The sequence below is a fragment of the Alosa sapidissima genome, chromosome 4 (assembly GCF_018492685.1).
Source record: "Alosa sapidissima isolate fAloSap1 chromosome 4, fAloSap1.pri, whole genome shotgun sequence".
Lineage (NCBI taxonomy): Eukaryota > Metazoa > Chordata > Actinopteri > Clupeiformes > Clupeidae > Alosa > Alosa sapidissima.
In genome coordinates, this window is record NC_055960.1 from 27,202,565 (window position 1) to 27,217,564 (window position 15,000).

The 15,000-nt window shown below is 46.8% G+C and overlaps 1 protein-coding gene and 1 long non-coding RNA gene across 2 annotated transcripts; both read left to right on the forward strand.

Annotated features, from left to right (window-relative positions):
- Nucleotides 1–7,441: 7,441 nt before the first annotated feature.
- Nucleotides 7,442–9,713, forward strand: LOC121707784. The gene is made up of 3 exons (XR_006031398.1): nt 7,442–7,726; nt 8,226–8,672; nt 9,631–9,713. It is a non-coding gene; the product is annotated as an uncharacterized LOC121707784 (long non-coding RNA).
- A 25-nt stretch (nt 9,714–9,738) lies between these two features.
- On the forward strand, nt 9,739–11,788 carry LOC121707783 (potassium voltage-gated channel subfamily A member 2). Its single transcript, XM_042090599.1, has one exon. It carries the CDS (start codon nt 9,821–9,823, stop codon nt 11,303–11,305), a length of 1,485 nt encoding a protein of 494 aa, XP_041946533.1. The 5' UTR covers nt 9,739–9,820; the 3' UTR covers nt 11,306–11,788.
- Nucleotides 11,789–15,000: the final 3,212 nt, after the last annotated feature.

Genomic DNA, 15,000 nt, shown 5'->3' on the forward strand with positions numbered 1-15,000 from the left:
GGATGAGATAGTAGCAGAAAGAGAGAGAAAGAGAGAGGGGCACAGTAGAGAGAAGAAAGAGGAGAGATGGGAGGAAGGAAGAGGACAAGACACAGAGATGTATAGACCCTTTCATCAATAACAACAACAACAATGCTTGAACGTTCTATTTGGGCCCCAATCTACTTCCTCTGCATTAAGATAACATATGGAATGTTAAAAAGGAAGTCTTGTGGGGCCGACTATGATGCTGAGAATGGAACTCTCTTGAAAGGGTCCATAGAGAGGGTTATGATTGCTTATGCATAAAGCTAAGCAGTCTGCTGGATTTGTGAGTAATGTGCCTGGTCATTGTCACCAGCATATGTCTATGGGTGTGTGTGCTCGCATGTGTTTGTATGTATTTACACCCCCCCCCCCCACACACCCATAGACATATGCTGGTGACAATACACACACACACACACACACACACACAGTTTTACTCTCTAGCACAGGTGGAGTTAGTCTACAGTGGATTGGAGGCAAACGGAGGGTGAAATAGAGGAAGCTGCTGGTCCCTCACCAGCCTCTGCGTCACTGCGTCACTGACAGACAGACTCTCACTCTCTCTCTCTCCCTCTCTCTCTCTCTCCCTCTCTCTCTCTCTCTCTCTCTCTCTCTCTCTCTCATACACACACACACAGCACAGCACTGCACCCCCAGAGCATCAGAGGAAGGAGTCAGGCCAGACCTGGGCCACATGTGGGCCACATCCACTCCAGATCCAGAGTCAGGAGTCAGGAGTCAGCAGCAGAGGCACTGAACAGCCCAAACTATTAGGACCAAATTCGCAAAGCCAGAGGAGGGGAGAAAGAGAAGAGAAGTGAAGAGATAAGGATAACAGAGGAGAGGAGAAAGGGAAAGAAGGTGAAGAGAAACAGGGTAAAAGAGAAGAGGAGAGAGAAAAGAGAGGAGAGAAGGAGAAAAGAACACAGCAGGGAAGATGAGAAAGAAAGGGGAGAAGAGAGGGAAGGACAGGAGAGGGAAAGGGAAGACGATATGTGTGAGGAAGGAGGGGGGAGGGGAAGAAACAAGAGAGGAGAGGGCACCGCAGAGACGAGAGGCTATCAGAGGAGAACAGAAAAGGGGGACAGAAGGGTGGAGACGGAGAGAGAAGAGGAGAGGAGAGGAGGAGACGGGTGATGAAGTGAAAGAGACTGTAAAAACTTGCTGGTGGATGAAGAGAAAGTGCTGTGTCATTGTTCTGCCTGCTCACCTTCACGCTCCATATCTGTGAGGTGATGGTGCATCGGCGCCTTGCCAACGGATCTGTATCCACGGTGATGTCATCACAGAGCTCCCTCTCCCTGCCAGCAGAGAGGCTCCTGGAAGCAGTCGCCATAGAAACAGGACCAGACCGCGCATGGTGCTGGCCAATAGGGGAAGAATTAGCCATTTGCAAATGATTCACAATTCCAACCTAAGAACAGGTTACTAAATCATCACACTCATGAGATTTCATATCCCTTTTATTGACTATATCATCGGGTATTTTATTATACTGTACAGGTGTTACAAGCAGAAAAATATAAACTAGAATATGATTTGGTGTGATCTAAAATTATAGGAACATAGATCGATCTGATGGCTTTCACCTAGAATCTATGCGTAAAAGATGCAGTACTCTCTCTCTCTCTCTCTCTCTCTCTCTCTCTCTCTCTCTCCCTCTCGCTCTCACTCTGTTTTTCTCTCACACACACACAGACACACTATGTCCAAACTATGTCCATGCACAGAACACACACTCCCCTGGGTGTGGAACAGATGCCCAGAGTAAACTGCTGTAATGAAATGGGCACACCAGACAACAACCCATTCAAATAAAGGCCAAGAAAGCCTCTCAATACTGAATGAATTGAATCTTTAGGACATTTTTTACCGGCCTGTCAGGATCCTTATGCCAGAAATCAGCTCTCAAAATCTTACGAGCCAATTCAGAGGCAGAGTTATGGAAATAGAGCGCTGGTTGACACAATGCATGGCTGCCATCATAGCCTCTGCAGACTTCTCTTTGGTATTTGTGTCTGAGCATCATCAATGCGACTGAAACAGAATTTGGTGTGAAAATACCTGATTTGTTTTACCGTAACAGTCAAGCCCCTGTGAAGAAAAATGAATGACTTTTACAACTTAAGTGTCTTTAACTAATTCCATTAGTACAAGCCGCTGCTGGTTAATGCTATGAATGAGACTACACCACCTCCATCTCTGCGCTGGCCGTGTGTGTGTGTGTGTGTGTGTGTGTTTCCTGGAGTCTCCCTGCATTGCGTGACTCATCATGACTGACTCACACTCAATCCTGCTCTCTCTCTCTCTCTCTCACACACACACACACACACACACTCAGACTACCTCTCCAGCAGACAGCAGAGCAGACAGGAGCACTATGCTGAGTGCTAGGCTAGGAGTGCTGTGCACTACGCTAACCTACAGTGATGACAGAGGGGGTGTGGGGGGGGGGGGCTGTTTTGCGCTGCGAGTGAGTCAGAGCCAGTGGGACGACTGAGGACTGTCAGGGAAAAGTGTTGCAAACAGGTCCGGCCTGCCAGTACCACCCAGGCGCAGCACGATCATGATGACTTTGGTGTGGACGTTGGCGGGCAGTTGGGATACTGATGGTGGTGTAGTAAACAGCTTATCAGGGGCAAAGTGGTGATTCAGTGCAAAAGCATATGTGGAGCCATTTGTATGCGTGTGTGTGTGTGGGTGTGTGTGTGTGAAGACTGAGAGTATATGTGTCTGTGAGTAACCGAGTTTGAGTTTGTGCATGTGCATGTGTCTATGGGAGTATGAGAGAACTCTCTCTTTCTCTCGCTCTGCATATGCTTGTATTTGGATGTGAATGTGTGTGTGTGTGTGTGTGTGTGTGTGTGTGAATGCGTGTGTGTGTGTGTGTGTGTGTGTGTGTGTGTGTGTGTGTGTGTGTGTGTGTGTGAATGCGTGTGTGTGTGTGTGTGTGTGTGTGTGTGTGTGTTTGTGTATCTGTGTGTGTGTGTGTGTGTGTGTGTGTGTGTGTGTGTGTGTGTGTTTGTGTATCTGTGTGTGTGTGTGTGCATGTGTGTTGTGTATCTGTGTGTGTGTGTGTGTGTGTGTGTGTGTGTGTGTGTGTGTGTGTGAATGCGTGTGTGTGTGTGTGTGTGTGTGTGTGTGTGTGTGTGTGTGTGTGTGTGTTTGTGTATCTGTGTGTGTGTGTGTGTGTGTGTGTGTTAGATGGTGTGACAGCTCAGTGTTGCAGTAACTCAGGAGGAGTGTCCTTGAGGTCCTCCTCACATTTGGCTCTGCTCCAGGTCAGCTGCCTCACTGCTCCACACTGCCTCGTGCCAGAGACCAGTGCCCACGGAGACACACACACACACACACACACACACACACACACACACACACACACACACACACACACACTCATACTGTCTCTTACACACACACCAAGACTCCAGAGGTGTTCCAGAGGTGCTGTATAGTCCATCCTGATAAATATACAACAATGTCGCTCAGGGGACATATCCAAATGAGCTTTAGGAATGGCTGGACTACAGTAATGCAGCTTGACCAGTATACAGGGAAACTGAGAATTCTGAAACGCAGCAAAGATGTCTCCTGACTGCTGATTGCACCAACTTCTTGCTGTGTTTCCATTCTTATCCCTTATATAACACCTTGTACACTGCTGACACTGAATACAGGCCATTACGGTAAAAGCCTTCCGCATCAGTCGGAGTTATTGCATGTTAATCAGACACCCTTGGCGCGTGCCGTGATGGCATCCTCTCAATGTAGCACACAAGGAGCTGATGGCAGCCACGGTGTGGCCGATGTGATGATGCTTACAGGAAATGCTTACGTAATGCAGTCCACCAGCACAGCATGGGGCATTTTTCTGCCACACTGAACACACATGGGCCATGTCATGATATCTACGGCCAGAGGAGGTGGATGTGTGTGTGTGTGTGTGTGTGTGATGTGTGTGTGTATTTGTGTGTCCATTTGTGTGCACGCATGCTTTAACAGGCTCAAGTGTGACAACCCCTTGGGCTCCACAGCTGAGGATGAGCTGGTTTTGTTTAACACCTCCATATATCCTCATACGCACACACACACACACACACACAGACCGGACTCATATAGAAGATGGCTTCAGGGCCATATCAAGCAATGATCTGGCATGGATTCAATCCACAATATGTCCAGGGCGAACACACACACACATGGAGAGAGAGAGAGAGAGAGAGAGAGAGAGAGAGAGACATAGGTATACACAAACACAGACCCAGAGGGACTCAAACATGCATCCACACACAATGCTACATGAAAATACAGAACACATGCACACACAGAGGGGGGGGGGGGGTAATTAATTAGCATTCAAATGATCCCAATTCATATTCCCGTCACTCTCCAGACATCCTTTTTCAAGTTCAGCAGTAGCGACTTCTGGTAGCAATCAGAACATATTGAAGGTCATGAGCAGTGTGTGACAGGGGACACAACGTCTTGCAGGGAGGGGAAAGCAGGAGGTGGGGGCGGCAGTCTAGAGGGATCTGCTGGTGCATTGCAGCGTCAGCAACTCTCAGCAGCGTAGGCTATGTGTGTGTGTGTGTGTGTGTGTCACACACAGACACACACACACACACACACACACACACACACACACACACTCACACTTACACAGACACATGCAGACAGAGGGGAGGGGAGTTCAGAGTCATAGGGAAAGTCAGCCTTTCACTATGGGAAAGCTGTAAGAGCTCTAGTGCCTAAACTGATGCCATGCCAGATGGTCATTTGTATACTACAATATAGCCTATGTCTGCTGACAATGGAGGAATAACACTAGGCTGATGACCACAATATAAACTCACTACCAGACCAGAAACTACTGTCAGTTGGGGTTACAGCAGCATGTACTTGACTACTAGTCTACAACTGCACAAGTAGTACGAGTATAGTGCGTCTACTAATACTATATGAGAGCCAACGTCTCATCGTTTCCCTAAGAATGATCACAATATGAATTCCATACCAGACCGGCCTAAAGAAACTACTAACAGTAGGGGATTTCCTCTGCTTTCTTGGCCACGGTATTGAGTGGCCACGAAGGCAGGCCTGGACTGACCTTAAATCAATATCACTTGGCCGAGGAGCCTCATTCTCAACTGTCAAGCTTAAACACGCACACCATTATTGGGTGGCGGCTAGCTGTCTGTTCAGCTTGAATTGAAGAAGGCTAGGCTAACGCTGTCTACATGCCCCTCTTTAATAGGGTCGTTAATGAGCCCAACGCTCATTAATAAAATCTGAAGTGTCAGTGGAGGGAGGCGGAGATGGGCCATGTGGCCTGGGCACACGTGTCTGGGGGTTGAGGCCTGGACCAGGAGGAGGAGGAGGAGGCCTGAGCAAGTCCATGTTGGGTTATGGTAATTCAACTGATGTTGTGTTTGGAAAAACATAAAACAATGAATGCTTAGTCAAGCCACACTCAAGTGAAGCCATTGGAAGAAACTAAAAATCATGGCAGAGATTTGACCAAACATGGTAAATTCTGGGCAGATCTGGAACTGGATTTTGTGTTTACACATGCCCTGGCCTAAAAAAGCAGACTCTGGTACCAATGTTGCAAATATGGCTGATCAATTTTGACTTAATTTCTTCAGAACTTGTGTATAGCGCCATGCTGTCTATAGTCGTTAGCTAAAATTATGATGACTGACAGTAGCTGTTGACCTGTTGTACAGTAGGTGGGTGATCTGACTTGGGTTAGCTTGGACACTGTAGCTTGTATGCTTGTCTTGACAGGGTTGTAGTTGAACAGTAGCTAGAGGGCAACTGAGCTGGGCTGCAGCTTCACTGAGTTGGGGAAGCTGTCTTGTTGTATGGCCTGAAGGTGACTAGGTTAGCACAGAAGAGTAGCAGATTTGTGCTTTGATGCAGTGGGAGTATCGAGCATCTACAGTAGTAACATCACACTGGTGGATTTAGTAGGTGGTAGGATGAACAGTACGAAGAATGTCTAGGTCCATTGAATTTTATGTTGGATTTTAGAATCTTACTCCGTTTATGATGACATTCTTTCATTTGGCTCAAAACCTCAGCTGAAGTACCAGCTGAAAGTTGCCACTGAAAGGCAGTTGCCCCTGGGCAACATGCGGCCCTTGTCAGAGCCAGATCGCTTGCCAGAGTTACTATCAGGGTCAGTTATAGTACCTCCCTGAGTCCCACTGGCCTAGTGTAGAGATGGCATGGTTGCTCTATTCATCCCTATGGAGCTTGGTCTACTCACGCCGTCAATGAACTCATGGGATCTGATCCAATTGCCTTTGGGGCAGCCACGCAACCCGGCTCAGTGTGGTGTTGCTCCTCGATGTTGTGATGTAGGGCTGATCCGCACTGGCCCAGTTTGTGTGTGTCTGTGTGGAGTGGGTGGGGGGTGAGAAACAGGGTCGTGAGCTGTTTTCTGCTTGATTGGACAGTGCCTGGCCCTTCAGAATGCATCAGGGCAGAAGCGTGTCGATTGCGTCGGGTTTTGCACCTGCAAGGGCTTTGCTTTACTGGAGTGGTTTTCTCAATGCAACAACCAGAGGCACGACTAGTTTGTGTACTGTATGTGCTGTGTGCGTGTGAGAGAGAGAGAGAGAGAGAGAAAGAGGGAGAGTGTGTGTGACACAAAGGACTCCATTGAGGAAATCAGTCACTGAATGCAGATCAAATGTAGTGTCATCTTATAATGTGTGTCACTAGTCAAATGTAGAGCAGTCTCAATATGTCCTGACCCCTAGAAGTGGCACTCCATCTCTCCATGTGCTACACTAACTATATAATGGTAGCAGGTATAGATCATTTTAACATATGAAGTCTGCCGATTGGTAGCGTTAAATGATATATAAAGTGGATTGAACTTGCTTATTAAAATTAAACACACAAACGATTCAAACAGGTTACTCAACACACTTATCCGTTTGCATTAGGAGTGCCACTTCTCCAGGCTACAGTTTAATTTTAGGAGTCCTTATACATGAGCTCACTGTACATTTGTATGTACAATGTGTACATTTGTTGAATGAAAATTTGATGGTCATGGTCATAATCCTGCAGAATCCCTCCAGAAGTGGCAGTCTTCAATAGATTATTTACTATTCAGTGAGCATGCTAAAATACTCTGAAATGCTTAGGTGTGCTTTCTCTTTTATCAGACAAATGCCGTCACTACACACAATTAAAAGAACTTTTAACAACTTCTTTTAACTATGTTCTTTTAACAAATCCTGCAAATTAGAAGTGGAAGATGTATTACGTATGGTCTTCTGCCTCTCCAAAAGATGAAACCCCTATTAAAGTAGGTCGCCGATACTCTCCACTCACGCCTGCGATCCTTTCCCTTTAAATTGCCCATGCTGCGGAAAAAGTAAGGAGTGGTGTAGTCTGGTGCGTGTGTCCCAGCCCAGTCGTCCGCACCAGAGTCTTTTTGTATGCACAGCGTTGCTTAACTGCAGATCTGTGTTTAACGCGTTAACTAGCCGACTAATTACTATTAGCTGTTAGAATAAAGCTATCGCAGAGCGATTGAACCTGAGGGACATAGGCTGCTGCATTTAGGTGGTCTGCTGCGTCTTGCATCCAATTATCGGTGCGCGAGACCGGTGGGCAGCGGCAATAGGGGCGGATACAGCGGCAGAAGAACCCCAAGCATCATTTGTGTTCCCAAACGATGGTGATTTTTGATGCATGTCATTCAATTGAGTGTATAAATCTGTTTAGAGTGACTAGACATGTTTGCGCATGGGGTATACAATTGGCCACTGCCGGCTCTCACGGGCTTTGCATGTGCATGGCAACCTGCTGTTGGTTAGGTAGCCTAACCTGCAGCGCTTTGGCTTTGAACTTCAGATGGTAAAGCAACACGATAAACACGACTCTTTTCAGCGAGCTGGGCGGGGAGATGTGCCCGATTATTCACCATACCTGAAAAACACAATTTAATCTGATCAAAATATTTCTTTTGTAACGAAAATTCTGACTGTGTGATGAATTTCGCGGCAATGTTTCATTCAACAGAATGATAATCCCCTTTGAAATTATGCTTAGGTTGTCAAAATGCAAATAAACCCCTTTTCCTATAAATAAAGTCACTCCTTAATGTTTACTTCTCTATGGCCGCTGTAAATCATACAGAATTATAACATTGCTGTGTTTTATGTCGTTACTTGCAGGCGTCAGTATGGTCAATAAAATGCCGATGGATATGAACACTTCTGTTGATTCTTGCACTGTTGGATATTAGAGGTGCTCATTGCTACTTTGGTTTAGAAGCCACGTCACCGAATTGTTCCTGTCTTCCCACGACAACCTGCTGTATAGACCGAGCGCGAAGCGTGGGGGGGAGGCGAGGACACACCCGCACTGTACCGTTCTCTTCCCCTCCTCCTCCTCTGCCCAGATCAGATCATGCTCCCGGTGCGCTGGTAGCCGTCGCCGCTGCTGCAGAACGCCCCAGGACTTGGAAACTGGGAATGAATACACATATTTTGGGATAATTTTCCATATGAGTTCCTGGAGGACACCTTCGTCGCCACTGGAGGTTATTTCTCTATTTGGCACCGGTCCTGCGTCCCGTCGTGGCCAGGTGGCGTGGCTTTGATAAAGAAGTTTATTTGCAGGTAGAGTATGTCTGGGCGCCAAACTAGATTGCATTATTGATTTGGTCTCGTTACATTAGATGAAGTTTACTGTGAAATTGCAGGAAGATTTTTTTTGTGTAGAAAAACATTTCTGTCTAATCTCATCAAAATACAAATAGAATACTTTAATATGTATCTGTATTGAATGTATTGCAGTGGTAAGCCAATTGCATTTGTGATATAGATAGATAGATAGATAGATAGTGGTGTAAAGAGATGGTGGGACAACAACTTTCCACTTAATAATGGCATTGAAATCTGTTTCTCTACCCTTTAATATTTTATCTCATGGTGCTGAATATTTCAAAGGCTGTTGCCATTTGAGTGGCATTCCAACAAAAAAGGCTAAATTGAATGAGTATAAGTAACTGTGTGCATGTTTGTGAGAGAGAAAGGGAGAAAGAGAGAGAGGGGGGGGGGTTGTGGATAATGAGTGACTTTATCTGGAACAATTAAGTAATAACTAAGTGCACACAGTGAGAAGAGGCAAGCAAGTATAGCAGTGCAGTGTTGATGTGTGGGCTATGAGAAGATCTTAGAGAGATTTATGCCTGCTGCATAGCCGGAGTGCCTGCATGACCACACTGTATTATGTGAATAGATGCAGCCCAATACAGAGAAGGACGAATGACCCCAAAGTCAGAAACAATCCCTCAGTCTGACAGTGCTGCTCACATGAACAGTCACAAAAGATCATTACTGCGGCCCCAAAATGACATCTTTCATCTCAACTACACCTTTGTTATTTTTCCTGTTTATGCAGAATGAAATAGGAACAGATGATTACTTCTTCTCCTTCTGAATAAGTAATTAAACAGAAGGCTGCTTTGTTAATGGGATTAAATGATGCTGTGTGTTAGTGCTGCAGTACTTGTGATGTCTGTTGATGATTCTAGCATGGCTGTTAAGGTTCCCTCTGTCTGTTCCGTCTTGACAGGGTTTCTCTCGGTGACATCCTGTGGCCCTCAGCTCTCTACGGTGTTGAGCCCCCTCCCTCACCAGCCTCCCCTGTCCTGCCCCACCACAGCCCCCCCACCCCCCCACCCTTGGTCCCCGCCCGTGTCTGGACTTTGCCAGGCTGCGGCGCCCGGCTCGCTTGAAAGGTGCAGGCCTCACACCCCTGCAGAATGACTGTTGCCGGGGGTGACCCGACGGACGAGGCAGCTGCCCAGCCGGGCCACCCACAGGACTATGACCCGGAGGCGGACCACGAGTGCTGCGAGCGTGTCGTCATCAACGTGTCGGGCCTGCGCTTCGAGACGCAGCTCAAGACGCTCTCACAGTTCCCAGAGACCCTGCTGGGAGACCCCAAGAAGCGCATGCGCTACTTCGACCCGCTGAGGAACGAGTACTTCTTCGACCGCAACCGGCCCAGCTTTGACGCCATCCTGTACTACTACCAGTCTGGCGGGAGGCTCCGGCGGCCGGTCAACGTCACCCTGGACGTCTTCTCTGAAGAGATCCGCTTTTACGAGCTCGGCGACGAGGCCATCGAGATTTTCCGAGAGGATGAGGGCTTCATAAAGGAAGAGGAGAGGCCTCTGCCCGACAATGAGTTCCAGAGGCAGGTATGGCTGCTGTTCGAGTATCCCGAGAGCTCGGGGCCTGCCCGCATCATCGCCATCATCTCCGTCATGGTCATCCTCATCTCCATTGTCAGCTTCTGCCTGGAGACGCTGCCCATCTTCCGCAGCGACGACGAGGACATGCACAAGACCCACAACCCCTACTCCAACAGCACCACCAGCTACACCTCCACCTACTTCACTGACCCCTTCTTCATCCTGGAGACGCTCTGCATCATCTGGTTCTCCTTCGAGTTCCTGGTGCGCTTTTTTGCCTGTCCCAGCAAGGCCAGTTTCTTCGTCAACATCATGAACATGATCGACGTGGTGGCCATCATCCCGTACTTCATCACCCTGGGCACGGAGCTGGCGGAGAAGGCCGAGGGAGACGGGCAGCAGGGTCAGCAGGCCATGTCCTTGGCCATCCTGAGGGTCATCCGCCTGGTGAGGGTCTTCCGTATCTTCAAGCTGTCGCGGCACTCCAAGGGACTCCAGATCCTGGGTCAGACCCTGAAGGCCAGCATGAGGGAGCTGGGCCTGCTCATCTTCTTCCTCTTCATCGGAGTCATCCTCTTCTCCAGCGCTGTTTACTTCGCCGAGGCCGACGAGCCCGAGTCGCAGTTCTACAGCATCCCCGACGCCTTTTGGTGGGCCGTGGTCACCATGACGACTGTCGGCTACGGCGACATGACGCCGACCACCATCGGCGGCAAGATCGTGGGTTCGCTATGCGCCATCGCTGGCGTGCTCACCATCGCCCTGCCCGTGCCCGTCATCGTCTCCAATTTCAACTACTTTTACCACCGCGAGACGGAGGGCGAGGAGCAGGCGCAGTACCTGCAGGTGAACGTGCCCAAGGCCGAGTCCAACGAGGAGCTGAAGAGGAGCCGCAGTGGCTCCACCATCAGCAAGTCCGACTACATGGAGATCCAGGAAGGCGTCAACAACAGCAACGAAGACTTCCAGGACGAGAACATCATGAAGGCCAACTGCACACTTGCAAACACAAACTATGTCAACATCAAGAAAATGCTCACGGATGTATAGGCTTCTGGAAATTTCCCCGCCGGGTTGGGAGTAGGGGCATGGGACACCAAAAAGGAAGTTAAGCATCGGCCTTCCTGTTTCTCGAAGGCAATGGAGGGCCGTACACTGTTGAGAAACAGGTGTAGTAGACACCTCTGTGTTTCAGTCGAGGGACAATGTGTGCCCGGTCTCCCTAAAGTTCCCTATAGTAAACCATCTGTTTTCTTCTCACCACTCTCCCTGCTAGTACTTAGCGCCAGTCAAGTCCCTTATCCAAAAACCCAAATATTTAGTGTCTGCATGGATTAGCTTTGTGTGTATGGCTGCTCATCTCACCATGTCCCGCGTAAGAAACATAGCCAAGCTGTATTGCAAACGCCGAGGACAGACTGCTAGGGGCGTGAGGGACGTTTTAATCTCAGACAAACTAAAGCGCAGTGATCTTTCTCTCTCTCTCTTTCTCTCTCTCTCTCTCTCTCTCTCTCACACACACACTCACACACACACACACACACACACACACACACACTCACAGTCTCACACACAAACACACACACACAAACACACACACACACTGTCCCACAGAGTGTGATGCTGTGTGTCCATGCTGCTCAGAAAAAAAGAAAAAAAAAGAAAAGAAAAAAGAAGCCATTTGGGAGCAAATCCTGACACTTTGTTTTCAGTGTAAGAGACGTTTAAAAAATGCCTCTGCTCTGATGCAGCAGAGAGCTAAGTAGTCACTGCGCACCTCACCACAGTCAGAGAAATCACCGAAAGAATGATGGCAGCCCACATGGTGAAAAGAATAATGCTTGTCAGTGCCGCTATTGTCATAATGGAGAGTTTTTGCACATTTTTATTCTCACTATGTGGCAGTATCAGGTATCAGACTGAATGCTCCTTAATGCTCCTTACTAACTCCCCTAACCTAACCCCCACCTCCACGCACTTCACCCTAGCTGTTGTCTTAAGTGGCTGGACAGGGACTGATCACGTGGACAGACCCTTCCAGCTGGTATTCCCCTCACCAATGTTGCTTTAGAGCTTTCAAAGACAGATTGAATGTCTCTTAGTGCTTAGTGTGTTTCGCCATCCCTTGCTTAGTAAGTTACGTCTGGACAGGGCAATCACCTGGGCTTTTATAGCTCTGACATGTCTCCTAGTCAGTTGGCAATGTTTTAGAGATCTTTTGTTTTTCGCAGCTTGGCTTGCTTGCCTCTCTGTCCCATGTTGTATGCATCTGAGTAAGTTCATGCGGCTAAACTGTCTAATGAGAGGGAAAATATCCTTTTTCTTCTACTCACTAACACTGTTGGTCGACGTCTTCCATTTTACAGTACATTCCACTTCCATAAGAAGGACAAAAGCATTCCATATAGACTAGTGCAATCGTTTCTGTAAGCCACTGCAGAGATAGACAAATTTATTGATATTCAAGAGACATTTCAGCTGAAACAAGCCACACTGTAGTTGATACTGTAAGTATTCCTAGTGAATTGTTAGCCTGCCCATAGTTGTAGCATTAATATGAGATTATTTTTCTATTCACATATTGTAGTGTATCTTATTAATTTCATCTAAGCTGTCGTGGACTCAGCAGTAAGGACAACTGTGGAGGAACGTGTTTAAAAATGATGCTTCCTGTCAACTGCCTTTTAAATAACAAAAACATAACGAAGAGAGAGTGAAAAAGAAGAAAAAAAAACATTTTTATTCTATTACTCTAGTATTGCATGACCTCAAAACATTCCTAGTGGCATGTATTTCAGTTCAGTCCAAACAAAACACGGCGATAGATAGCTAAATATGCTAAATATATTTATCTCCTCGATCTCTCTATATATATATGCATATAATTTTATCTGGATAATACAATACAATACAATACAATGTGCAATGTAAGTAATTAGTAATTTCAAACATGACTACAGCTGCCCATGTCAGGGTGTGTTCTAAAGGCAATACAGCTGGCAGGCAAAGGCCAACACACAGATTTCGTCCTTTAAAGTAAGGGTTAAGGCCTATTCACACCAAGAACGATAACGATAACGATAACGATAACTATAACGATAACAATAACGATAACTATAACGATAACTATAACGATAAAAGCGTTCACACTGAACAACGATAAACAAAGTCTCTCCTTGTGTTAATGAATGTGACGGTTAAAATTCAATGGGTTCTGATTGGCTATTAGCTTTTTATCGTTCTGAAAATCGCTCTGAAAGTGATCCCCAACGATATAGTTCTTCATGTCGTTATAGTTATAGTTTATGTGTGAACGTCGTCATTCATATTAACGAGAACGATATTTATTTATAGCTATCATTATCGTTATCGTTCTTGGTGTAAATGGGCCTTTAGTCTGAAAAAGAGCAATAGAAGGTGAAAGAGAAAGACAGAGAAGTCAATGAAGTGATTGGGAAAGGGCACGATCAACATTCACACAGCAAGCTCTGATGGCCTCTTACAGACCCACGGGTTCTGCTGGGTTGTCCAGCTGTCTCTGGAACTACTCCGGGTCTTGTCTGTGGCAGACTAGAACCAAACTAGAACCAGACTAGAACCAGACTAGTTCCAGACGTAGTCACAATTTAGGAAATAAATAACATGTTTCTGGACACTAAGCTCAGACCAAGTCCATACCATGAGCTCTTAAATTCTCATGAATGTGAAAAAGGCAGGACAGTCTTAGTAGTAGTTTTGAACTGATTGATTTATGAGGTCTCCTGCAAATCCATCTGCCTTGGGAGAGTGGACATCGGAAGCTCTTAGATGCTGTAGCTGCGGTGGTTAAACCGAGACTGAGCATTGAGATTGAGATTCTTATGGTTATAGTTCTCATCATCAGAGACCAGTCATTTGTTAGATGCTGTCATGCTTGTGGCAGACTGAGATTATCATGGTTCTGGCTATGGTCATCAGAGAGTTCTCTAATGTTGTGGTGCTGGTGTGGAAGTCATGTAGCCTAATTTTGTGTCATTATACTGCAGAATAAGAGAATAAGTTAATTAAATTTCCTGTAGTCTTAGAAGCAATCTCTGCCATTCATGGCCGATGTACACAAAGGCATGGCACTCAAGAAAGCAGCCTCTGGCCTTGTTATCTTGCATTTGTGTAAGAAACTTACCGTTGTTAATGTGTAAGAATCACTCGACAGCTATTTTAATTAGTAGTGTGGTGTTAGTGTGGAGCTCCAGAAGGTGCAGATAAAATGATGTTACCCTCCACTAGCCCCAATGGCAGGTTTGATGCTAGTGTACAGCAGGCTTTGATGCCAGCGCACACATACCAGGCTTTGTTTTGCCCTCTGAGGGGTGGCACAGGGAAAGGCAGGACCCAAGCAAGATGGCTTCCTATCCGAGGCAATCTCTACTGCCATCAGGTCTTAACTTGTGCCATGGGGTGAAGGACCCAAGCACCATCACAAAGCCCACTCATGCCTCAGGCCCTGTTCTTATGAAGTTGTGCATAATCGTTTATTTATTCATGGTTTCGACGCTGGCATGAAAAAGTGTGAGCGCATAATGAATAATGTGTGCAAAGGTATGTAAGTGTGTTTGTGTGAGATAGAGAGAAAGCCAGGGACAGTGAGAGTGTGTTTGTGTGTGTGATATCTGGTTTAAGAAGATGCAAGGCCATTAATGTACTTTGGCAAGGGGAAGCAGAGAAGTTTATGTCTATGCATGCTGATGGGGGCGGTACATGAGAGA